At 42.4% G+C, this 25,005-nt stretch overlaps 1 protein-coding gene across 1 annotated transcript in view; it reads right to left on the bottom strand.

Annotated features, from left to right (window-relative positions):
* adad1 (adenosine deaminase domain containing 1 (testis-specific)) overlaps positions 1 to 25,005 on the bottom strand; it is a 71,615-nt gene that overhangs the window by 25,172 nt on the left and 21,438 nt on the right. Inside the window, exons 5-7 of the mRNA XM_080186865.1 lie at positions 20,243 to 20,332; positions 17,084 to 17,209; positions 1,155 to 1,281 (exon numbers count right to left, since the gene is read on the bottom strand). Coding sequence (XP_080042991.1) covers positions 1,155 to 1,281; positions 17,084 to 17,209; positions 20,243 to 20,332 — 343 coding nt within the window. The remainder of the gene's footprint in view (positions 1 to 1,154; positions 1,282 to 17,083; positions 17,210 to 20,242; positions 20,333 to 25,005) is intronic.

Here is a 25,005-nt window from a genome sequence, read left to right as displayed (position 1 = left end):
TTTCGACACTCTACACTCGGTTCCCTCCTCCAGATCATCTATATAAATGGTAAAAAGCTGAGGCCCCAGCACCGACCCCTGGGGCACTCCACTAGTCACCATCCGCCAATCCGAATAGCATCCGTTGACCCCCACTCTCTGCCTCCTATTTGACAACCAATCCTCTATCCACGCTAACACCCTACCCCCAACTCCATGTCCCTCGACCTCCTGCAATAACCTCTTGTGAGGCACTTTGTCAAACATCTTCTGAAAATCTAGAAAGACCACATCCACCGGCTCTCCTCTATCCACTGCCCTAGACACATCCTCATAGAACTCCAGTAAATTTGTCAGACACGACTTCCCTTTAATGAAACCGTGCTGCGTCTGCTCTATCAAGCAATTCCCTTCAAGATGCCTCGCAATTTCCTCCTTAATGACAGATTCTAACATTTTACCTACCACAGACGTTAAACTAACCGGCCTATAATTCCCCGCCTTTTGCCTGGCACCCTTCTTAAACAACGGCGTAACATTAGCCGTTTTCCAATCATCCGGCACTTCCCCGGAATCCAGCGACGTTTGGAAAATAACCACCAAGGCATCCACTATCACCTCCGCCATTTCTTTCAGAACCCTCGGATGCATTCCATCCGGTCCTGGGGACTTGTCCACAATCAGCCCCTCCAGTCTGTCGAGCACCGCCTTTCTAGTAACAGTAATGTCATTAAGACCCTCCAGTCCTACCACCTTTCCATCGCTAACACCCGGCAAATTATTCACGTCCTCCTCCGTGAAGACAGAAACAAAAAAGTTATTCAATACCTTAGCCATATCCTTAGCCCCTACCACTAGGTCCCCTTTCTCATCCTCTAAAGGACCAACATTCACCCTAGCCAGCCTCTTCCTTTTTATATATTTATAAAAACTCTTGCTATCCTTTTTTATATTAAGGATATTCAACCTTCTGAAATGGGACTGCAGGTTGTGACAGATGTTATGTAGATACAAACCAGTCTCATGAAAATATCATGTGAAGCAGCAGGCTGACTCTGCTTTACGACTTACATGGTAGCCATTCAATGCTAAAAAGCTTTTCTTCAGCTTCTGTATAAATAAAGTCGCATACACCGAATAACAACTTTCAGAGTTTAGAATATTATATACTTTACCTCAGTAGTGAGCGTCTTGCGGTAACTACAGCATGGGAGTCATGCACGATTCGGCCTTCAGAAAATAAAGGATCATTGCAGTTCATCTCTCCCGTTCCAACTGCAACAACTTCATAAGGCTGTCCATCTAAATTTGAAGAATTTAAATTTAAGTTTTCAATGGAAAATTAGTTGCATAGAATATGCAGCACACAAACAGGCCACTGAATCCAAAAGTTCTTTGACTAAGTTTACGCCTCATTCAGGCTTCCTCCTATTATATCAGCATAACATACTCCTTTCTTCCTTAGGTCAATTACTTTCTGCTGAAATACATCTATGTTATTCACCTCAGCTACTCCTTTGGATAGCAAGTTCTCCATTCCAACTGTTCTGCAGTTGGAGGTTTCTCCTGATTTTCCTATTATATTGTACAGTCCCTTGGCTTTAGTCTCCCCCCACAAGTTGAAACAGCTTTTCTACATTTGCCCTATAAAAAAGGGGAGATGGTAGAATAATAGTATTATAACTAATAATCCAAAGATGCAAGGTTATGCTCTGGGGACATGGGTTCGAATCCCATAATGGCATATATTCGGATTTGAATTCAATAAAATTCTGAATTTAAAAGTCTAATGAAGCCATTGTCAATTGTCATGAAAACCATCTTCTTCACCAATGCCCTTTAGGAAAGGGAATCTGTTGTCCTTACTTGGTCTGGCCTACACGTGACTACAGACCCACAGCAATGTGGTTGATTTATAAAAGCCTTCTAAAATGATCCAGCAAGCCACTCAGCTGTATCAAACTGCTAAAAGTCAAAAAAAAACAAAACCCAATGGACACTCAGCATCAAACTCGGCACTAGAAGTGACAATGGCAAACCCAGCCCTGTTGATTGTGCAAAATTCTCTTTACTAGCAGCTGACAACTTGTGCGAAAACTGGCAGTCTCTCTCAGACTAGGCAAGCCACAGGCATACTCATGGAATCATACATTACAGAAAATGGCTGAGATACCACCATCAGCATCCCTGAATGTGTCCTGTGCCACTGACAGGACAGACTCAGCTGACATGGCAGCACAATAATATACAATTGAGTGGTGTCACGCTGGGACTCCTCAACATTGTCAAGAATGGGCCAGGAAACTTTCTGCTGATTACCAAGTCTCCTTTAGCTGTTAAAATCAATACCCTCCGTGTTGGACACCACTCAGAGTAAGCACCAAGGGTGACAAAGCTTCAAATTACTTCAATGTCTATCACCAGCATGCCACTAAAGACTGAGCTGGTCAAGTCCTAAAGGTGATAGCTGCTAGACTGGGTTGGCAGCAGGTGGTGAGGGATCCAACAAGAGAGAAAAATGTACCTGAGCTCATCCTCACCAAATCACCTGCCACAGATGTATCTATCAATGAGGGTTTCAGTAGAAGCAAACACCACATAGTCCTTGTGAAGATAAAGAATCATCTTTACATAGAGGATAGCTGCCATAGTATTGTGTGGCACTCCAACAGGGCTTCCATGAGATGCTGTGGGCCAGCAGCAGCAACAGAATTGTACTCAACCATAATTTATAACCTCTAGGCTCAGCATATTCTCCACTCTACCATTACCACCAAGCCAGGGGATCAACCCTGGTTCAATGAGGAGTGCACAGGGCATGCCAGAAGCAACGCCAAACATACGTAAAAATGAGCCATCAACCTGGTGAAGCTACAACTCAGGGTTACCTGCGTACCAAACAGCATAAGTGATAGAGCTAAGTGATTTTACAAGCAATGGATTGGATCTAAACTCTGCCGTCCTGCCACATCCAGTTGTAAATGATGATGGACAACTGAACAGTTCACTGGAGAATGAAGCCCCACAAATATCCCCATCCATCACTGCAAAAGATAAGGCTGAAGCATTTGCAACAATCTTCACCCAGTAATGCCAAGTGAATGATCCATCTCAGCCTACTCAGGAAGTCCCCAGTATGCAGATGCCAACTTGCGATATCAACAAATAGCTGAAGGCATTGGATACAGCAAAGGCCCTGAGCCCTGACTACATTCCAGCAACTGAAGACTTTCTCCAGAACTTGCTATTCCAGCATTGCGACACTAACATCTACTTTGCAAATCCAGTACGGCCAACTACAGACCCAATAGTCTTTTTTTGGCCATCAGTAAAGTGAATAGGAGTCATCAACAGTGTTATCGGTTTGGGTTCTGTCAGGGTCACTCAGCTCCTGGCTTCATTACAGCCTTGATTCAGACGTAGACAGAAGAGCTGAATTCTAGAACTAAGGTGAGAATAACTGCCCTTGACCTTATGGCAACATTTGACTGAATGTGGCATCAAAGAGCCCTAGAAAAACTAGAGTCAATAGAAATTGGGGGAAATATTTGCTGTCTGAAGATGTACCTCGCACAAAGGAAAATGGTTGTGGTAGTTGGAGGTCAGTCATTTCAGTCCCAGGACATCACTGCAGGAGTTCCTTAGGGTAGTGCCCGAAGTCTGACCATCTACAGCTGCTTCTCAACAATATTCCTTCCGTCATAAAAGTCAGAGTGGGGATGTTTGCTGATAATTGCACAATGTTCAGCACCACTGATGGTCTTCTTCAGTATCTGAAGAATCATGTCCAAATGCAGCAAGACCTGGACAATATCCAGGTTTTGGCTGACAAGTCACACAGTGACAGGCAACAGCCATCTCCAACAATAGAGAATATATGGGAGCACCACCACCTGGAAGTTCCACTCCAAGTCACTCATCATTCTAACTTGGAAATATATCACCATTGCTTCACATCGCTGGGTCAAAGTCCTGGAACTCCCTCCCTAACAGCATTACGCATGCACCTACACCAGAGGGACTGCAGCTGTTCAAGAAGGCAGCTGATTATTAACCTCTCTAGTGCAATCAGAGATGGACAATAAACATTGACCTAGCAAACAATAATGCAAATGAATTTAAAAAACCTTGGTCTGCAGATTCCAAAAGAATAAAAATGTTATTGGTCTCTATCAAGATCTTAACAATTAGCACAGTGTGGCAAGTTAGTAATCACCACTTGTGAGGTCCTTTTTTTAAATTTGTGATGTTTCCTTAACAGGAAGTCTATCCTTCCCAATATCTTTGGTCCCAACATGGTACACATCAGTAGAATCTTGCACTCCCAATCCAAGTTCTTTTGCAGCTGCTCAAAGCTATCTTAGTCAGAGGCAACATACCCTCATGGCTTCTTGGGCACTTCTGCAGAGAATACAATCTATCCCTCTAATTATCATATCTACCCTGGCTTCAACCTTATTACCTTATAAATTGTTTTTACATGCAACATCAATTTAATGCTATTGAAGACTTCATGCTATAGAATAATTCACACAACTATTATATTGATTTTAAAAATAGAAGTTCATATTTCTATCCACATGGCATTCAATGTATGTGGCCTGTCACGTGTGTTTTTTCCAAGTAAAATGCAAAAAAAGTTGGTATGGTTTAATTCATCCTTTAATTGAAGGTGTGCCCACATACCAGATGACTGAGTTAATGATGTTAATACGGATAACTACAAAAAGCATATCTGAGCACATATTCGTCATGGAGTTCGGTTACGAGTGGTGTGCCTCAGGGATCTGTTTTGGGGCCACTGCTGTTTGTAATTTTTATTAATGATCTGGATGAGGGTATAGTTGGGTGGATTAGTAAGTTTGCTGATGACACCAAAGTCGGAGGTGTGGTAGATTGTGAGGAAGGGTGTCATAGTTTGCAGGGTGACATAGAAAGGTTGCAGAGCTGGGCCGCGAGGTGGCGGATGGAGTTTAATGTGGAGAAGTGTGAGGTAATTCATTTCAGTAGGAATAACAGATGTGTTGAGTATAGGGCTAATGGGAGGACTTTGAATAGTGTGGAGGAGCAGAGGGATCTAGGTGTATGTGTACATAGATCCCTGAAAGTTGGGAATCAAGTAGATAAGGTTGTTAAGAAGGCATAAGGTGTCTTGGCATTTATTGGTAGGGGGATTGAACTTAGGAGTCGCAGCGTCATGATGCAACTGTACACAACTCTGGTGCGGCCGTATTGGAGTATTGTGTGCAGTTCTGGTCCCCACATTACAGGAAGGATGTAGAGGCTTTGGAGAGGGTGCAGAGGAGGTTTACCAGGATGTTGCCTGGTATGGAGGGGAGATCCTATGAGGAGAGACTGAGAGATTTGGGGTTGTTTTCGCTGGAAAGAAGGCGGCTAAGAGGGGGCCTTATTGAAACATATAAGATGATTAGAGGTTTAGACAGGGTAGATAGTGATAGCCTTTTTCCTAGGATGGAGAAAGCTAGCACGAGGGGGCACGACTTTAAATTAAGGGGGGGGTAGTTATAGGACTGATGTCAAGGGTAGGTTCTTTACCCAGAGGGTGGTGAGGGACTGGAATGCCCTGCCAGCTGCAGTTATAAATGCACCTAGTTTGGGGGCGTTTAAGAGATCTGTGGATAGGTTTATGGACGAAATGGGATTGGTTTAGATTAGTGGGTTAGTGTTGTTTTTTTTTAAAAAGCTGGTCGGCGCAACATCGTGGGCCGAAGGGCCTGTTCTGCGCTGTAGTGTTCTATGAGTAGAGAATACTGCAGCTACAAATACAAATCACATTGGAGTATTATCTTAGTATTGTTTGTTTGCTTTGTCAACATCGCCCTCAACGCTGATGCCCCACAAGGCTGTGTTCTCAGCCCCCTACTATACGCCTTATACACTTACAACTGTGTGGCCAAATTCCTCTCGAATTTGATTTTTCAAGTTTGCAGACAACATCACCATACTGGGTTGGATCTCAGACAAAGGTGAGACAAAGTACAGGAATGACAGAGAATCTGGTGAACTGGTGCAGCAAAAATCTCTCCTTTAATGGCAATTTCCTTTGTTTTGTTGACATCAACTTCAGGAAGCAATTTGGAGAACATGCCCCTGTCTGCATCAATGGGGACGAAGTAGAAAGGATGAGAGCTTCAAGTTTTTAGGGTGTCCAGATCACCAACAACCTGTCCTGGACCCCTCCATGCCAACACTACAGTTAAGAAAGCCCAACATCATCTCTACTTTCTCAGAAGACTAAGGAAATTTTGCATGTCAGCTACAACTCTCACCAACTTTTAAAGATACACCACAGAAAGCATTCTTTCTGATTGTATCACAGCTTGGTATGGCTCCTGGTCTGCCCAAAACCGCAAGGAACTACAAAAGGTTATGAATGTAGCTCAATGCATCATGCAAACCAGCCTACTTCCCGCTGCCTCGGCAAAGTAGCCAGCACAATTAAGGACCCCAAGCAATCCAGACATTCTCTCTTCCACCTTCTCCCCTCAGGAAAAAGATACAGAAGTCTGAGGTCACGTACCAACTGACTCAAGAACAGCTTCTTCCCTGCTGCTGTCAGACTTTTGAATGGGCTTACCTTGCTTTAAGTTGATCTTTCTCTACACCCCAGCTGTGACTGTAATACTACATTCTGCACTCTCTCATTTTCCTTCTCTATGAACAGTATGCCTTGTCTGTATAGCACGCAAGAAACAATATTTTTCACTGTTAATACATGTGACAATAATACATCAAATCATCTCTAATTGTGTACAGTAACCCCACTTCCTCCTAATATTTGACTGCTGACTCATTTGAGCATCTTTCAACCAATCTGACTCACAATGTCTTGCTCTGCATTGTTGAACACACTCCCTAAGCCTACCATCTCTCTCTTTTCCTTGGAGTCTGCTTATCAAACCATGCTTGGCCACTCCACTCCTACTGGTTTTTTTGGCTCAGCATTCACTTTTGCCTTCTATCATATGCCGTGGACCTTTTTTTTGAATTAAAGGCACCATATTAATGGAATCTGTTCCTGCATAAGCTCCTTGACTAGCTAGCCATCTGTTTATTCTTATACTTTGACTCGCAATTTTCTCCAATTAAACATTAATTTACACTTATCTCGTGGCCAAATTCACTTCTCAAGTAGGCCCCAGTGAGACCTGGGAAGGTTTTTTTTCCCCTAATAAATTTGAATGGGGGGGGGAAACCTGGGATTCTACACTTCGAGTCTCCCAACCTCCCCCCTCCTCTAACGTAAAAAAAGACTTGGAGCGAGGGCAGGTAAGCTTTCTTCTTTTTTTCCTTTTCGCTTATTCCTCAAACCTAAAGGGGTGAGGGAGTATCAGGCTCATTGTTCAAACTGAGCAAGGCAGGGAGGGAGTGACTTGTGGCAGGAGTGCTGAGGGTAAGAGATGTATTGTTTTTTTTTAACCTTTTTTGCGGAGTTTTTTTTAAAGACTGCGCAGATGCCTGAAGTCAGCCAATAGCGCACATGAGGTTTAAAAAGCAGGCCACACTATCCAGCAGGTAGCGTCGCTAGCGGGGCAGCAGAGTGAAGGCTGAAGAGCTTTAGCTCAACGGGCTTAAATGGGATTCTGGGTTGGGGGGGGGGCGGGGAGGCGGGGAGAAGTAGATGGTGGTGCTTGTGGTTCAACAATGTCACAGTGCATTGGGAGACCCACACCCAGACATCAGAACTATTCCCCCAAATCGACAGCATGTTCTCCCCCACTCTGATACTGGTCACCCCCGATAGGTCCTCTGGCTGACCCCCAGCATGACCCCTTTGAGATCTACCCCTGTATGACCTCCTCCACACACCAGGCCAAAACAGGCGAGGCAGGGTAGGTTTAGTTTTTTTCCTGTGTTCTTTGAAGAAGGGGGTGGGGGGGAAGGAATTATGAGTGTGAGGCCAGTTTGTTGTTCTCAGTGTCAGATTTGGGAGGTCCTGGAGTCTCCTAGCCTCCCGCTTGTCCATTATCTGCGCCGTGCGTTGAGTTGTGGCTCCTAAGGGACTGCATTAGGGAACTGCAGCTGCAGCTCATTGACCTTCGTCTGGTCAGGGAGAGTGAGGAGGTGATAGAGAGGAGGTACAGGCAGATGGTCACACCAAGGCCATGGGAGGCAGACAAGTGGGTCACGGTTAGGAAGGGGAAAGGTCAGGTACTAGACAGTGTCCCCATGGCTGTGCCCCTTACTCCTTTTTAAGTACTGTTGAGGGGGACAGCCTACCTGGGGGAAGCAACAGTGGCCATGCCTCTGGCACAGAGTCTGGCTCTGTGGCTCAAAAGGGTAGAGAAAGGAGGAAGAAGGCAGTAGTGATTGGGGACTCTATAGTGAGGGGGGCGGACAGGTGATTCTGCGGACACAGTCAAGAAACTCAGATGGTAGTTTGCCTCCCTAGTGCCAGGATCCGGGATGTTTCTGATCGTGTCCAAGGTATCCTGAAGTGCAAGGGAGAAGAGTCAGAGGTCATGGTACGTATTGGTACCAATGACATAGGTAGGAAAAGGGAAGAGGTCCTGAGAGGAGAATATAGGGAGTTAGGAAGGGAATTGAGAAGAAGGACCGCAAAGGTAGTAATCGCTGGATTGCTGCCTGTTCACAAGACAGAGAGAGTAGGAATGGAATGAGGTGGAGGATAAATGCGTAGCTGAGAGATTGGAGCAGGGGGCAAGGATTCAAGTTTCTGGATCATTGGGACCTCTTTTGGGGCAGGTGTGACCTGTACAAAAAGGACGGGTTGCACTTGAACCCCAGGGAGGCCAATACCGTGGCGATGAGGTTTGCTAAGGCTACCTCTGGGGAGAGTTTAAACTAGAAAGGTTGGGAGGTGGGAATCAAATTGAAGTGACTGGGAGAGAGGAGGTTAGCTCACAAATAGAGAAAGCTTGTCAACAGCGTGAGAGGAAGGATAGGCAGGTGATAGAGAAGGGGACTGCTCAGACAGAAGGTTTGTGATGTGTCTACTTTAAAGCAAGAAGTGTTGTGAACAAAGTGGATGAGCTTAGAGGGTGGATCACTACTTGCAAACGTGATGTGGTGGCCATTACAGAGACTTGGATGACTCAGGGACAAGACTGGTTACTTCAACTGACGGGTTTCAGATGTTTCAGAAGGGAAAGGGAGGGAGGTGAGGGAGTGGCACTGTTGATCAGAGATAGTATCACGGCTGCAGAAAAGATGGATGCCATGGAGGGATTGTCTACGGAGTCTCTGTGGATGGAGAATAGGAACAGGAAGAGGTCAATAACTTTACTGGGTGTTTTCTATAGGCCACCCAATAGTAACAGGAATGTTGAGGAGCAGATTGGGAAGCAGATCCTAGAAAGGTGTATTAATAACAGTGGTCATGATGGGAAATTTTAATTTCCCAAATATTGATTGGGATATGCCTAGGGTAAGAGGTTTAGATGGGGAGGAGTTTGTTAAGTATGTTCAGGAGGGTTTCTTGACACACTATGTGGATAAGCCTACAAGAGGAGAGGCTGTACTTGATTTGGTATTGGGAAATGAACCTGGTCAGGTGTCAGATCTCAATGGGAGAGCATTTTGGAGATAGTGATCATAATTCTCTCTCCTTTACAATAGCATTGGAGAGAAATAGGATCAGACAAGTTAGATAAGTGTTTAATTGGAGTAAGGAGAATTATGAGGCTATCAGGCAGGAAATTGGAGGCTTAAATTGGGGAGAGGTTTTCTTAAGGAAGTGTACAGAAGAAATGTGGCAAATTTTCAGGGAATATTTGTCTGAAGTTCTGCACAGCAACGTTCCACTGAGACAGGGAAGTTATGGTAAGTTACAGGAACCATGGTGTACAAAGACTGTAATAATTCTAGTCAAGAAGAAAAGCTTACAAAAGGTTCAGAGAGCTAGGTAACATTACAGATCTAGAAGAGTATACGGCTAATAAGAAGGTTCTTAAGAAGGAAATTAGGAGAGTCAGAAGGGGTCATGAGAAGACCTTGGCGGACAAGATTAAGGAAAACCAAGGCATTCTACAAGTATGTGAAGAGCAAGAGGATAAGACATGAAAGAATAGGACCTATCAAGTGGGACAGTGGGAGAGTTTGTATGGAACTGGAAGAAATTGCAGAGGTACTCAATGAATACTTTACTTCTTATGGAAAAGGAGCTTGATAGTTGTAGTGCAGGCTCGCAGCGGACTGAAAAGCTTGAGCACGTAGACATTAAAGAAACAGGGTGTGTTGGAGCTTTTGAAAAGCATCAAGTTATGTAAGTCGCCGGAACTGGATGGGATGTATCCCAGGTTACTGTGGGAGGGGAGGGAGGAGATTGATGCAAAGATCATTGCCAGGGGCTCAGCATCAATGGAGATGGGAGGGGTTCCAGAGGATTGCGGATGCTGTTCCTTTACTCAGGAAAGGGAGTAGAGATAGCCCTGGAAATTATATACCAGTGAGTCTAATCTCAGTGTTTGGTAAGTTGGTGGAGAAGATCCTGAGAGGCAAGATTTATGAATGTTTGGAGAGGTATAATAAGATTAAGAATAGTCAGCACGGTTTTGTCAATGGCAGATCATGCCTTACGAGCCTGACTGAATTTTTTTGAAGATGTGACTGAACACATTGATGAAGGAAGAGCAGTAGATGTAGTATATATGGACTTCAGCAAGGCATTTGATAAGGTACCCCATGCAAGGCTTATTGAGAAAGTGAGGTGGCATGGGATCCAAGCAGACATTGCTTTGTGGATCCAGAACTGGCTTGCCCACAGAAGGCAAACAGTGATTACAGATGGGTCATTTCTGCATGGAGGTCGGTCACCAGTGGAGTGCCCCAGGGATCTGTTCTGGTACCCTTACTCTGTGATTTTTATAAATGACCTGGATGAGGAAGTGGAGGAATGGGTTGGTAAGTTCGCTGATGACACAAGGTTGGGGGTATTGTGTATAGTGTGGAGGGATGTCAGAAGTTGCAGCGAGACATTGATAGGATGCAAGACTGGGCGGAAAAGTGGCAGATGGAGTTCAACCCAGATAAGTCTGAAGTGGTTCATTTGGGCAGGTCAAATAGGATGGCAGAATTAATATTAATGGTAGGACAGCATGGAAGATCAGAAGGATCTTGGAGTCCAAGTTCATAGGACGCTTAAAGCAGCTGTGCAGGTTGAAGCTGTGGTTAAGGCAGCGCAAGGTGTACTGGCCTTCATCAATTGAGGAATTGAGTTTAGGAGTCGCGACATAATGTTGCAGCTATATAGGACTCTGATCAGACCCCACTTGGAGTACTGTGCTCAGTTCTGGTCGCCTCATTAGAGGAAGGATGACGTGGAAGCCATAGAAAGGGTGCAGAGGAGATTTACAAGGGTGTTGCCTGGATTGGGGAGCGTGCCTTATGAGAATAGGTTGAGGGAGCTCAGCCTTTTCTCCTTGGAGAGACAAAGGATGAGGGGTGACTTGACAGAAGTGTAAAAGATGTTGAGGGGTATTGATCGAGTGGATAGTCAGAGGCTTTTTCCCAGGGCTGAAATGGTTGCCACAAGAGGACACAGGTTTAAGGTGCTGGGGAGCAGGTACAGAGGAGACGTCAGGCGTAAGTTTTCCACTCAGAGTGGTGGGTGCGTGAATGGGCTGCCGGCAACAGTGGTGGAGGCAGATTCGATCGGGTCCTTCTAGAGACTTTTAGATAAGTACACGGAACTTAGTAAGATAGACGGTTATAGGTAAGCCTTAATCTCTAAGGTAGGGACATGTTTGGCACAACTCTGTGGGCCGAAGGGCCTGTACTGTGCTGTAGTTTTTCTATGTTTCTCAATGCTTGTAACACTTTAAACCACATCACAGTTATTTCCAACATGTTCCCCTGTTGATCCCTGTATTTGTCAACCAATGTCTTTATATTGCAACCACAACTCTTAGAAGACTAATCACCAGTTACTGTACCCTTTACAACCTTTTGCACTATAAACTCCCTATCCTCCAAACAGTTCTTAATCTTGTTCCACTCTTGCTCAGACTTTGACACAGCACTTCAAATACCTGAAACTCAGTCATTACTTTTGTTTTTCATGTTACACCTTTGCATTTCCTTGTTATCTGAACATCTTTCTCAACTGTAATCCACAATTATAATATGTGTAGCTTGTGATTAGGCTATCAAAGCCGAACCCATATTTAACCCCTTAAACAAGGTGCTACTAAAAAATTGTAGTTTATTAGCTTGCAAGAGTTTTAGCACAATCGGATTGTCATATCCTCGAAACAACATGGTAAATAATGATCACATTATATTTTAGCCAAAAAATTTGATCATGTAGCATTAAACATCCTCCCAAGCCTCAAATGGGTAATGCTTGTTCGTTATGAACTGGAAGCGTGTTACCTGCAGATTCATGTATGCAACTGTACTGGCATCAGAAGTGCCCAAAATTTTACTAAAAAGCTGTAAATATTATTTAACTTATGATCTTGTGCCTCTTGCAGGACCCATTAGTCTTGGCATATGAAACATATCACATGCAGAATTCAATTAGGAACAAGTAGTTCTAATCAACTGAAGGACCATTCAGCAATTTAAAGGCATCTTTTGTGCTCCTCCAGTTCTGGCTTCTTGAGCATCTGAAATTTTACCTGCTTCGCCATTGGCACTGTACCTTCAGCTGCCAAGACCCTAAGTTCTGGAATTTCCTCTATTAATTTACCTGCCTCTCTTTCCTTATGATGTTTCGCAAAACCTACCCCTTTTCTCCCTTCTTGCTAAATGGCTCAGTATTAAGTTTTGTTTGATAGCACTCTTGCGAAACACCTTGAAGGCACATAAGAACATAAGAAATAGGAGCAGGAGTAGGCTATCTAGCCCCTGGAGCCTGCCCCGCCATTCAATAAGATCATGGCTGATCTGAAGTGGATCAGTTCCACTTACCTGCCTGCTCCCCATAACCCTTAATTCCCCTATCGATCAGAAATCAATCTACCCATGAGTTAAATATATTCAACGAGGTAGCCTCCATCACTTCAATGGGCAGAGAATTTCAGAGATTCACCACCCTCAGAGAAGAAGTTCCTCCTTAACTCTGTTCTAAACTGACCCCCCCCCCCTTATTTTGAGGCTGTGCCCTCTAGTTCTGGTTTCCTTTCTAAGTGAATCTCTCTACCTCTATCCTATCTAGCCCTTTCATTATCTTATATGTCTCTATAAGATCATCCCTCAGTCTTCTAAACTCAACGAGTACAGGCCCAATCTACTCAATCTCTCCTCATAAACTAACGCCTTCATCTCTGGTATCAACCTGGTGAACCTTCTCTGTACTCCCTCCAAGGCCAATATATCCTTTCACAAATAAGGGGACCAAAATCGCACACAGTACTCTAGTTGCTGCCTTGTACAGTTGCAGCAAGACCTCCCTGCTTTTATATTCTATCCCCCTCACGATAAAGGCCAACATTCCATTCACCTTCTTGATCACCTGCTGCACCTGCAGACTGCGTTTTTGTGATTCATGCACAAGGACCCCCAGGTCCCTCTGCACAGTAGCATGTTGTAATTTTTCACCATTTAAATAATAATCCATCCTACTATTATTTCTTCCAAAGTGGATAACCTCACATTTGCCAGCATTATACTCCATCTGCCAGATCCTCGCCCACTCACTCAGCCTATCCAAATCTCTCTGCAGACTTTCTGCATCCTCCACGCAATTCGCATCATCAGCAAACTTTGTTACCCTACCCTCAGTCCCCTCTTCCAGATCATTTACGTATATGGTAAACAGTTGAGGCCCCAGCACCGATCCCTGCAGCACACCACTAGTCACCAACTGCCAAACAGAAAAGCACCCATTCATTCCAACTCTCTGCTTCCTGTTAGATAGCCAATCCTCAATCCACGTTAACACTTTACCCCCAACTCCGTGTACCCTAATTTACTGCAGCAACCTTTTGTGAGGCACTTTATCAAACGCATTTTGGAAACTTACTCATGTCATTCATATTACAAAGGTGGAAGTCAGAGGTCTTTGTAATGAAAAGAATATAGAATTAGAAGTACAATTCAGGGCCAAAAATAGTGCCAAAATTGAGAACAGCTTGAATCAGACAGATAGTGGTTAGGCAGGGTTGAGATTGGTGGCTAAGGAATGCTGTTTGTGGCAAGAGAACAAGCTTGCTATCACCCTTAACTCTATGGGAGAAGCACCTGCATTAGCCACTCCTGAGGTATCAAATTTTAATACTTCTATGCCACTGTATAAGGAAATACAGGAGTAAGGTTAAGCTATGGAAGCCTTTGTCAATACCAGTCCTAATGCAAAGATGGCAGCAGGCTGTGCTTTAATGGCAACAAAACAGTTATGATATGGAGACAGCAATGTTGGACTGGGGTAAACACAGTAAGAAGTCTCACAACACTAGGTTAAAGCCCAACAGGTTTATTTAGTAGCACAAGCCACTAGCTTTGAGCGCTGCTCCTTCATCAGGCAAGTCAAAACCAGATAAGTCTTACCTGATGAAGGAGCAGCGCTCCGAAAGCTAGTGGCTCGTGCTACCAAGTAAATCTGTTGGACTTTAACCTGGTGTTGTGAGACTTCTTACTGAACAAAAAACAGTTGGCAGAAGAGACATGGTCTGGCTGTGCTGTTGACAAACAAAGCTCTCCATTTGGTTCATGTTCAACATCATGTTCAATGTCCTTTTTGCACGTTAGTCAGGTTGTTTAACCTTTTATAGTATGGGAACTAAACTTTTGGAATTCACATTCTTTGTTACCCCTTCTCTCTGTTGTCAGAGTTAATGCCGCAAAGACTTCTTTGTGGGATAAGATTGCCTTTTTTACCAATGCCTACACTGAGGCATCCAAAGCAGAATTATGAATCTAGGGGAAACGTTGCTGGTCTAGCAGCAATTCCTTTGCTCAGTACTTTTTTGTTTTCTGCAGGGACCAAATTCCACCTTTCCTTTAAAAAGCACACAATGTCTTCAAATAGCAGTGGAGATATCCAAACTCCACTGAAAAATGTTGACATCATTTGCTTTCAACATTGCTCAATTGCAGTCATTTGATATCAATTACGCTCAGAAGCAATCTTTTAGCCATCATCTGACATCAATTGAGCTCAAAAGCAATCATTTATCTATAATTTAACACTTGGTACAAACAACATCATTTTCATCAATTGCCCCAAACCGCAACACCTAAACATTTGTGGTTAACAGATCACTTACATTGAACTTTGTGACACCAAAAACAAAGTTAGTTCTCCATTGAAAGGAGAAATTCAGATGGATTTACTCCTAGCAATACTAAAACGTTCAAATAAAGGCATATTACTGTGGATGCCAGAATTTAAAACAAAAACAGAAAATGCTGGACAATCTCAGCATGGTGGCAGTGATTAGCATTGCTGCCACGCAGCATCACAGACCTGGGTTTGATTCCCAGCTTGGGTCACTGTGTGTGTGGAGTTTGCACATTCTCCCTAAGTCTGCGTGGGTTTCCTCCCACAGTCCAAAGATGTAGGTTAGGTGCACTGGCATGCTAAATTCTGCCTCAGTGTACCCAAACAGGTGCCAGAGTGTGGCGAATAGGGGATTTTCACAGTAACTTGATTAGTATGTAACGTATGTCTACTTGTGACTAATAAATAAATAAACTTTAGTAGGTGTGGAGAGAGAGCAGCACTAATGTTTTGAGTCATTTTCTGTTTTTGTGACTAACATGCTCAAAATAGGGGAGGGTGGATAGCTGGTAACCACAAACACTTGAGTTCTTGTTATTGTACAGACTACTATCTTGTAATACTGCTGACGCATGTGAAAGGGAAAAGGGTTAATAACAACCTAATCAAAATTGTATTAAAAGGATTCAAGATGCAACTGCTGGACCACGTAGGAACTGAGCAGGGTGAGTTTTATGGTAAGCTACAAGACGTTGCTTTGTCCATTGTAACTTGGTGTTGAAGGTTGTAGCTACAGCAAATGTGTCTTTGTTGTATAATCAATGTATATATGTATGAACCTTGATTAGGTACTAAAGTAGCAAATCATGTTAATTTGTGATCGTTATGTGCTAATAATTGTAAAGGATGAAAATGTATAATAGTGATAAACTGTAACTGATGAGAGTTCATACATTAGCTTGTCTGATGTGGTCTCCTCTGCATATGTTCAAATAAACCTGTAAAAGAGAAATTGAGCCTTGTCTGGTCTGTGGGGAACTGAACTCCATGTTTCTATCCTTTTATCTATATTTCTGAACTTCTTTTGCTTCAAGCATCCAAAAGTTGAGCAAACTTCAGAAAAAGCAAACTGATTTAACTACGTTTTGATAAACTAGTATTTTTAATCAAAACCACAAATTGGTGCAGCACACTTCTGTCCTCCCATCAGTCCCTTGCAGTTTTCTCTCCCTGCACCATCCCCAGAGCAATCTTTTTATGTCCCTCCACCCCAAATGCCCCATCCCACCCCCTGTAAAGATTGCAACAGGATTCGCCCCTACCCAGAGCAACTTTATTCACCCACCACCACCATCCCCCCAGCTTTCTTCCCCCATCCTCTTTCCTCCCTTTCTCATTACCCACCCACTGGTGAGCTCAGGTTGCCAGGCTAGGGTCCACAGAATGCTGAGGGGTAGGCATTCTGAGATTCAGGCTAATCGTTCATACGTTGCATGTTTTTTTCCTGGGATAGCAATTAATGAATGAATAATATGAATGAACAATTGTATTGTTCTGTATTGTGGATAGAACTTCCGGACAAAGTGAAAAAAAGTGAATTAATTCAGAAGTTATTTAAGTAATTAACGTCCATCTACTTTTCAAAGCAGATTGCTGAGCATAATCAATGTCTTTGATCGCATTTGATGTCAAAATGACGAAACGTTGTTGACTGCATGAAACACTTTCCAAATTAGAGCATTTGACACCAAATGAGATTTGAATACACTTGAATGCAAAAACATCAACATTTTCTGATAAGGATATCCACCGACTGACTATCACAGGTGGCAATGGTTTCACACTTGAATGATTATAATCAATAGTCAGCACAAATATCATGGCACCCCTGCCCATCTGGTTTTGGTGCACTCAAATTTCTGGGCCTTTGAGTTGCAAACTTAATTACATTCTACTTACGTCTTTCAATTACAAAAGCAGCCAAAGAACTGCTACAATTCTGGTGCTCAGGTAGGTTCGCAGTCAGCTTGTTGAAAACATCTCTGCAGGCTATAGAAACAGCTTTGTAATATGAATTCCTTCCTTCTGTAAGAAGATATTTAAAAATACTTAAGATATATCCAAATTTAAACACAAGTAAGCAACATTTATGTGCCTGTACGGAGAGATGTAATAAACCATTAAAATATCATAAGATTACTTCGATTAATAAGTATGGCAGAAAAATTATTCAAATATTAAAACTGACACCATATTGCATAGCAATTATCAAAAAGTGAATTAAGTTTAAGGAAATTATATTCCATAAATCAGAAATAGCATGCAGTAGACAGAGACAAGCAACTTATCAAATGGACCAAATAAAAGCTCTGCAGTCCTCACCATAATGTGGGTATGCCGGCGTTGGACTGGCGTAAACACAGTAAAAAGTCTGACAACACCAAGTTTTAGTCCAACCTATTTATTTGATAATATACTCACAAGCTTTCGAGGGACACCCTCTTCGTCAGGTGAATGGAGAGTTCTGGCCAGAACTCTCCATTCACTTGACGAAGAGGGTGTCCCTCGAAAGCTTGTGAGTATATTATCAAATAAATAGGTTGGACTAAAACCTGGTGTTGTCAGACTTTTTACTGTGTCCTCACCATAACCAGTAATGAATGGTGGTGGACAATTTAAGGAACAGGAGGGAAAGACGCTCCATGAACATCGCCATCCTTATTGATGGCAAAGCCCCGCAATTAAGTGCACACTACAATGCTGGAAGGTTTTCAATCATCTTCAGCTAGAAGTGCCAAGGGATTAATCCATGTCAACCTCCTGCCAAGGTTCCCACCACAACTGATGCCAGCCTTCAATCAATTCAATCCACATGATAGCAAGAAACGTCAGAGTGCAGTGGAAACAATAAAGATGATGGGGGCCCTGATTAAATCCTTGCTGTATCGTTGGAACCCAGCCATCTCAGCTCTAAGACTGCATGAGTTCCTCAGGGCAAGTTCTAGACCCAACCATTTTCAGCTGCTTTATTGATGACCTTCTCTCAACCTTAGGATTAAAATGGGGATGTTAGCTGAATGCAAAGTATTCAATTACATTCACAAGTTCTCAGATAAGAAAGTAATCTGTATCTGCAATGCAGTAAGATCTAAGTAGCATTTAAACTTGGGCTGGTAAGGAGCAAGAAATATTAGACAAAAGTTAGTAATAACCATCCTCATCAAAAGAATCGAACCAGCTCCCTTTGACATTCAACAGCATTACTATTATTGAATTTCGCACCATTAATTATCTGGGGCATCACCATTAATCAGAAACATTATTGGAGCATCCACATAAAAACTGTGGGCATGGGGCAAGAGAGAGGTGGAGAATGGCGAGAGAAAACAGACACTTGGGGAGAGAGAGGTGAAGGAGAGGAGTGGGAGAGGGGAAAAATAACTGCTGCATTTTGAGGGGGAAATGGGAGTTTGGAGAAAGAAGCAATTTCTCCAGGGAGTAGGGGATGTTCAGAAATATGCAAAATAAACTGATCAGTTTCGATCTCTGAATGCTTAAGTGATATTGCTAAGTTCAAATCTTTTGAGTGCTGCAGTTTGAGGCATTTGATGACATTGATGTCAGTCAGATGCAAAGTTAAATGACAGCCTTGAACAACGAATGTCAAAGAACTGTTAAATCACTGCTTTTGAGCGTAATTGATGGTAAAGAGAGCAAATGAATGCATCAGGTATCATCAAAATTTGTAGGTTGGGTAGCAAGCTAATTAGGACACCAGCCCTGAAAGTTGCTCTCCAAGCCACATACCATTCTGATTTGTAAACATATACTCATTCCTAAATTGTCAATAGGTCAAGGCCTAAACTCCCTAAGCAGCAGCAATTTGAGATTGCTTTCATCACATGAACTGCAGCGATTCAAAGTGATGGTTCACCATCAACTTCTCAAGATGAATCATGAGAATAAATGCCAGCAATATTTACATTTCATGAAGAGATATGTACAAGTCCTTTGCCCCACCTCCATTCAAAGAACAAATGATGAATTAATTTTAGACTGTGCATAAATATTCAGCAGCTGTAACCATAGCTTACAGCAAAAGATAAAAGGATGTCTGCCAACAAAACAATTCTCATCATTTTTTTCTCAAGCGTGATGTTCCAGCAACCCTCCTTATAATTTTCCTAGCATTCCCATATGCTCCCAATTTTAGATCACAAACCTTCTGACATTTTAAACTTCTTCTCCAATTTGGCCTCAACTATATGCCAGATTGTGGACCATAGCCCAAATTTCTGCCAAAATTATTAAATAGTAGCAGCTAATAGGAGTACAGCAGGTAAAAAAAAAGGACAATTTGCTTTGTGTTTATGTAAATTCTACCCACCTTGACACCTGTAGACTAAACCGTAGGCCAGGTCTACTATCTGTAGTACTATATATTAGGATATTAACAGTTGTTTCAATAGATCAACACAAAAAAAATCAGAGATATTGTTTTAAAATGAAACAATCATTTTTCTTAGAGGCCGACTGGTTCCAAGTTTATTTTGGGGGCAGAAAACTTTTAAAGTGAAAAGAATATTAGCAAGAGATCCTCCAGAACTGATATTTCATTTTTCATGCTCTACAGCTTTGCTCGACATGAAATGCTCCTCATTAGTAACTGATATATCAATTTTAGGTTTCACCAGGTGGATTTTCATGTGAGGGCATTGCTGGCAAGGCCTGAAATTGTTGCCATCCCTCATTTCCTTTCAACTGAGTGGCTTGCAAGGCCATTTCAGAGCGCACATTAGATCTGGAGTCACATACAGACCGACCGGGTAAGAGGAGCAGACTTCCTAGTGAACAAAACAGGTTTTTACAATAATCAACAACAGCTTAATGATCACCAGTACTGAATCTGGCTTTATATTCCAGACTTTTAATTAATCAAATTCAAATGTGATGGGATCTGAACGCATGCCCTCAAGGCATTAGTTTGCATCTCTGGATTACTAGTCCAGCAACATTGCCAGTACTATGTCACATCTCTATTGCATGTTGTTTCAATAGCACAGCAAGACCTGCTCAAATAACAACTCAACTTGAGTGACAAAGTTAATACTTGCTCACCATAACCTAACTTTGAAAGCTGATTTCTTGGAGGCAGACATGGTGTAGGTATTACCCTTCGTTCAACGGGTATTGGAGCAGGACCTGAAGCTGAAAATAAATATTCAAAATGTCTGTGTGAACAATCATATTACTGTTGGAAATCAACACTGCCATAATTTGAATAGCAACATTTCCATGATCTTTCAAATGCAAATTGTCTTTCTCATACACTGGTGGCAATCAACCAGTGACTTACTGCGGGAAAGCAAATCTTTAAGATACTAGAAGAGATAGACATTGTTGTATAAATACACATTTATAGAAGACAATAATGGAGAGGCAGAACATAGCTAGTGGTACATAAAATGCCAGAACGTTGGAAAACCAGATCCATCGTTAAACGATAAGTGAGCTAGGAGTAATACAAAGGCTTCAGACAATTACATAGGTTCCCCCAGTTGCTGCAATTTAAAACTGTAGAGTAGATATTTAAGTTCAAACTAAAATAACAATCTGATCACATTAAGATGTCGGCAAAGCATTACGTAGTAAAAGCAAAACAAGAAATTACACCTATACACAACACTGGGACCAGGCAGCATATATCCTAAATTCTTCAAGAGTACGATACAAAAATGATGTGGAGATGACTGGGGTGGGCACAGCAAGTAGTCTCACAACACCAGGTTCAAGTCCAACAGGTTGACCTGATGACCTCACCTGAAGAAGGCTCTGAAAGCTCGTGATACCAAATAAACCTGTTGGACTTTAACCTGATGTTGTGGGACTACTTACTATGACACAAAAAGAGGAGCATTGAAAATTACAGCATAAAAATGCTGTCTTTATATTAGTGGATTAATAATCCAGTGGTCACAAGTTCAAATCCAAATCACTAAATTTTAAGGTTGATTGGCCATGGTAACTTGCCCCTTAGTATCAGGGAGACTAGCAGGGCAAGTACATAATATATATGATTATGGGGATAGGGCCTGGGTGTGATTGTTGTCAGTGAAAGCTCAATATAAAGGGTGTAATAGCAGAGCATTGAGAAATACATAATATAGTCAAGCAGAGTCAACATGGTTTCATGAAGGGGAAATTATGCCAGCAAAATTTATTAGAATTCTGAGGTTGTAATGAGCAGAATAAAGGGAAACCAGGAGATGTAATATGCCTGGATTTCCAAAAATCTTTTGATAAGGTACTGCACAAAAGGTTACTTAGCAAGATAAGAGCCCATGGTATTGGGTGTAGTATATTCACATGGATAGAGGATTGGCTAACTGATAGAAGGGAGTAGAAATACAAGGTGCATTTTCAGGATGGCAACCTGTAATTACAGTGCCACAGGGATCCGTGCTGGGCCACAATTATTTACAATAAATATTAACAACATGGACGAGGGAAGTGAAAGTACTTTTGCCAAGATTGTGGATAATGAAAATAGGTGGGAAGGCAAGTGGTGAGGATGATACAAAGTCAGAAGGATATAGACAGGTAATGAGTTGGTAAAAAAAAAAGGCAGATGGATATAATGTAGAAGAATGTGCAGTTATGTGCTTTGGTAGAAAAAAAAGGGGTTGAATATTATTTAAATAGAGAAAGACTGCAGAAAACTGCAGTAGAGGGGGATTTAAGGGTCCTTGTGCATAAATCCCAAGATGTGAGCATGCAAGTTCAGCAGGTAATTGAAAAGGCAAATGGAACGTTGGTCTTTATTTCAAAGGGAATGGAGTATAAAAGTAGGGTGGGTCTTGCTAAAACTATACAAGGTAGTCGTTAGACCACACCTGGAATATCGTGAACTGTTTTGGTCTCCTTACTACAGGCAGTCCAAAGAAGGTCCACTAGGTTGATCCATGTATGGAGGGGTTATTTTATGAGGGGAGGTTAAGTAGGTTGGATCCGCACCCATTGGAGTTTAGAAGAATGAGGCAACCTTATTGAAGCATATAGAATTCTCAGGAGGCTTGACAGGATGGATGCTGAGAAGATGTTTCCTCTTGTGGGAGAGCCTAGGACCAGAGGATATAATCTCAGAATAAGTGGTCACCCATTTAAAATAGGGATGAGGAGGAATTTCTTCTCCTAGAGGCTAGTGAATCTGTGGAATTCTTTACTTCAGAGAGCTGTGGAGGAAGGTTCATTAAGTATGTTCAAGGCTGAGATAGACAGATTTTTAATTAGTAAGGGAATCAAGGATTATTGAAATAAGGTGGAAAAGTAGAGTTGAGGATTAGATCAGATCAGTCATGATCTCAATGAATGATGGAGTAGTTGCGATAGGCTAAATGGCCTTCTGTTTCTACTTCTGTTGGTTTTATAACTAAACAAGTTGCAGAAGGGCAACCAAATCCACCGTCCTCCCCCTACTTCGAGGCTGTACATCTAATTAAGAAGGACAGCAAAGTTTTGTTAGCATCTCCTTTGTAAAGTGTCGATGGTGCAAATACCACTCGTGGTGGTTACAGAAATATTCCCAGAAGACCTTAGGTGGATAAGAATGTAAATGAACAGATGGACAATGCAGAGTGTACTTCAACAGAGGCCACAAAACTGGGTTCCATAGTGCCTCCAACATCGCATTATAAGTGCTGTTTTGGTACCAAAATGACATACACGTGGCACACACAAATTCTGGAGTAGCCCATTTGAATGCAAATCTCCCTTCTTCTTCTGCGAGCAACTAATACTCTTCTTTGCTGCCTTTCCAGCATTATCCTCTTATTCTGCTCCTATAGGAAATTATAACCATAGTAGCCATCCCTGAGAACAAAGTGGTATGCCTAGAACCCTTACAGTTAGAACCAAGAACTTTTCCACATGCACGTCCATTCCCTGAAAACTTCCATTAGTTTTAACCTACTCCTCAAAACACCAAGCTCTTCTATAAACTCCAAAGCAGAAGAATCAGCAACTATCTTTCAGGTTGCTACACTAACACCATCACCAAAACAGAGGCAGTCACAGGCCATGCCAGCAACGTGCTCCTGCAAACAGTCTGACTACATGGCAGAATCCTTCCAGGTTGGAGCAGCAATATTTCGAACATCTCCCAATTTGCCAAACAGGCCATCTAAAATGGTGATTTGTAAAGCACTTTGGAACAATTGGGCAAGAACTAAAGCAACAGGCTGCAGCCTAAAAGACAGATGAACAGGCTGGAACCCAGATGGGTGAATACACAGGATATGGGTCATCTCCAGGATAAAAGAGACTTTCTGGTCAAACTGGGTTTTCAGACATAAGGGCACCATAACCTCTTATTTGGGAGGGAGGTGTGCGCTCTATGTGCCCCCAGCACCTGCAGTCATAGCCGTTGGGGACACACAGAGATAGGTGTGGCAGCACCTGATTGGATTTTATTGATCAGGGTGATCAATTCCTGATCAATTGATTGGCAATGGCCAAAAGGCACGCGAAACACAATGGGATATAAACGGTGCTGCACAACCAAGAATCACTCTCTCTCACAACCCCACAAACTAGCAACAACACCGGTGACCATCGCCAGCAATGAGCAGCATGACGGCCACCACACCCGAGAAGGATGGAAGACCACAGCGCCAGACCAAACCAAAGGACCAGACTACGCAGAGGACAACTGAGACCAGCGCACAGACAAAGGCCAATATCTGCGTGGGTACTTGCCAGTCACGCAAAGTTAGGTTAGTGTCTTGCACTGGACTTGAACTCTAGTATTTTCTGTAAGATAACTTATTGTTGGTTGGGTGGGAGATTATTGATTGTGTGTCTTAAATAAATATTGATTGTACTACTCGCAGTCATTTGTCCACTGGAGAAGGATTAAAATATTCTGTGCGGCAGGCACAACATCATTCACTGCTGTACTGAGATACAAGATGCTATTTATGACAGTAGAATCATCAAATTCTTTCTGTACAAAGAAGCAGGCATGTTATCCACTCTACCTTGCCAAGATGGTGTACTTTCTCATAGTGCAGGATGTCATCAACAACACACATGTGGTTTTAGGAACATCACATCTTAATGCTGAGACATATCAGAACTATAAAGGTTATTAGTCGGTGACATGATCAGCACATCATACTGGTGAATGCCTACTAAACTGCCAATATAAGTACTTTCAGTTTGAGGCAGAAAATGAATGCTGGACGACAAGGGCCAACTGCTTTACAGTTAGTTCATAATGTCATCTACAACACAACACTCAAAAGATGTGTAGAACGAGAGCCATCTTGTAACAAAATGTCATACAGCAAACAACAGTCCTGTTGTCTCAACCAGTGCTCCAGTACTCACTGGTGGCCATCAAGTGGGCATAGACCATTCCTGTATGGATGAAGCAAACATTGCAGGGGACGAAAAAGGGGGCAGGGGACGGAGAAAGAAACAGAGGAAGCACACACTTTCACTCGCCAGTCAGGCTGTTCATGATTAGCTTATTTGTCTCCCAATTTCCATGAAAATTCCCAATTCCAAATCTCTGGTTTAAACTGTCATAGCATCTCTTACAACAATGTTAAGATAAAAGCCACCACAAAGCAATAATTTACACAGATTTTAGCCAATAAATCATCCAATGTTCCATATAAAAATAAGTTATCACTCGTGCATTCACTTTTTTTTTTGCGATATTATCTTGCAAAACAGATGATGTGATGCAATGCGGATAATGGTAAAATAACTGATAGCAAGGTCGCTATGAAGCTTGCAGCGGTTCTAAGAGTGAGGGTGAGGATGAGGTTAAGACATACCTGAAAAAAATTGAGTGGTGACAGGCTAGTTACTCAGCT

Source organism: Carcharhinus amblyrhynchos, chromosome 1 (assembly GCF_965287045.1).
Source record: "Carcharhinus amblyrhynchos chromosome 1, sCarAmb.v2.hapA, whole genome shotgun sequence".
Lineage (NCBI taxonomy): Eukaryota > Metazoa > Chordata > Chondrichthyes > Carcharhiniformes > Carcharhinidae > Carcharhinus > Carcharhinus amblyrhynchos.
This window is presented reverse-complemented; position numbering and strand designations above follow the sequence as displayed.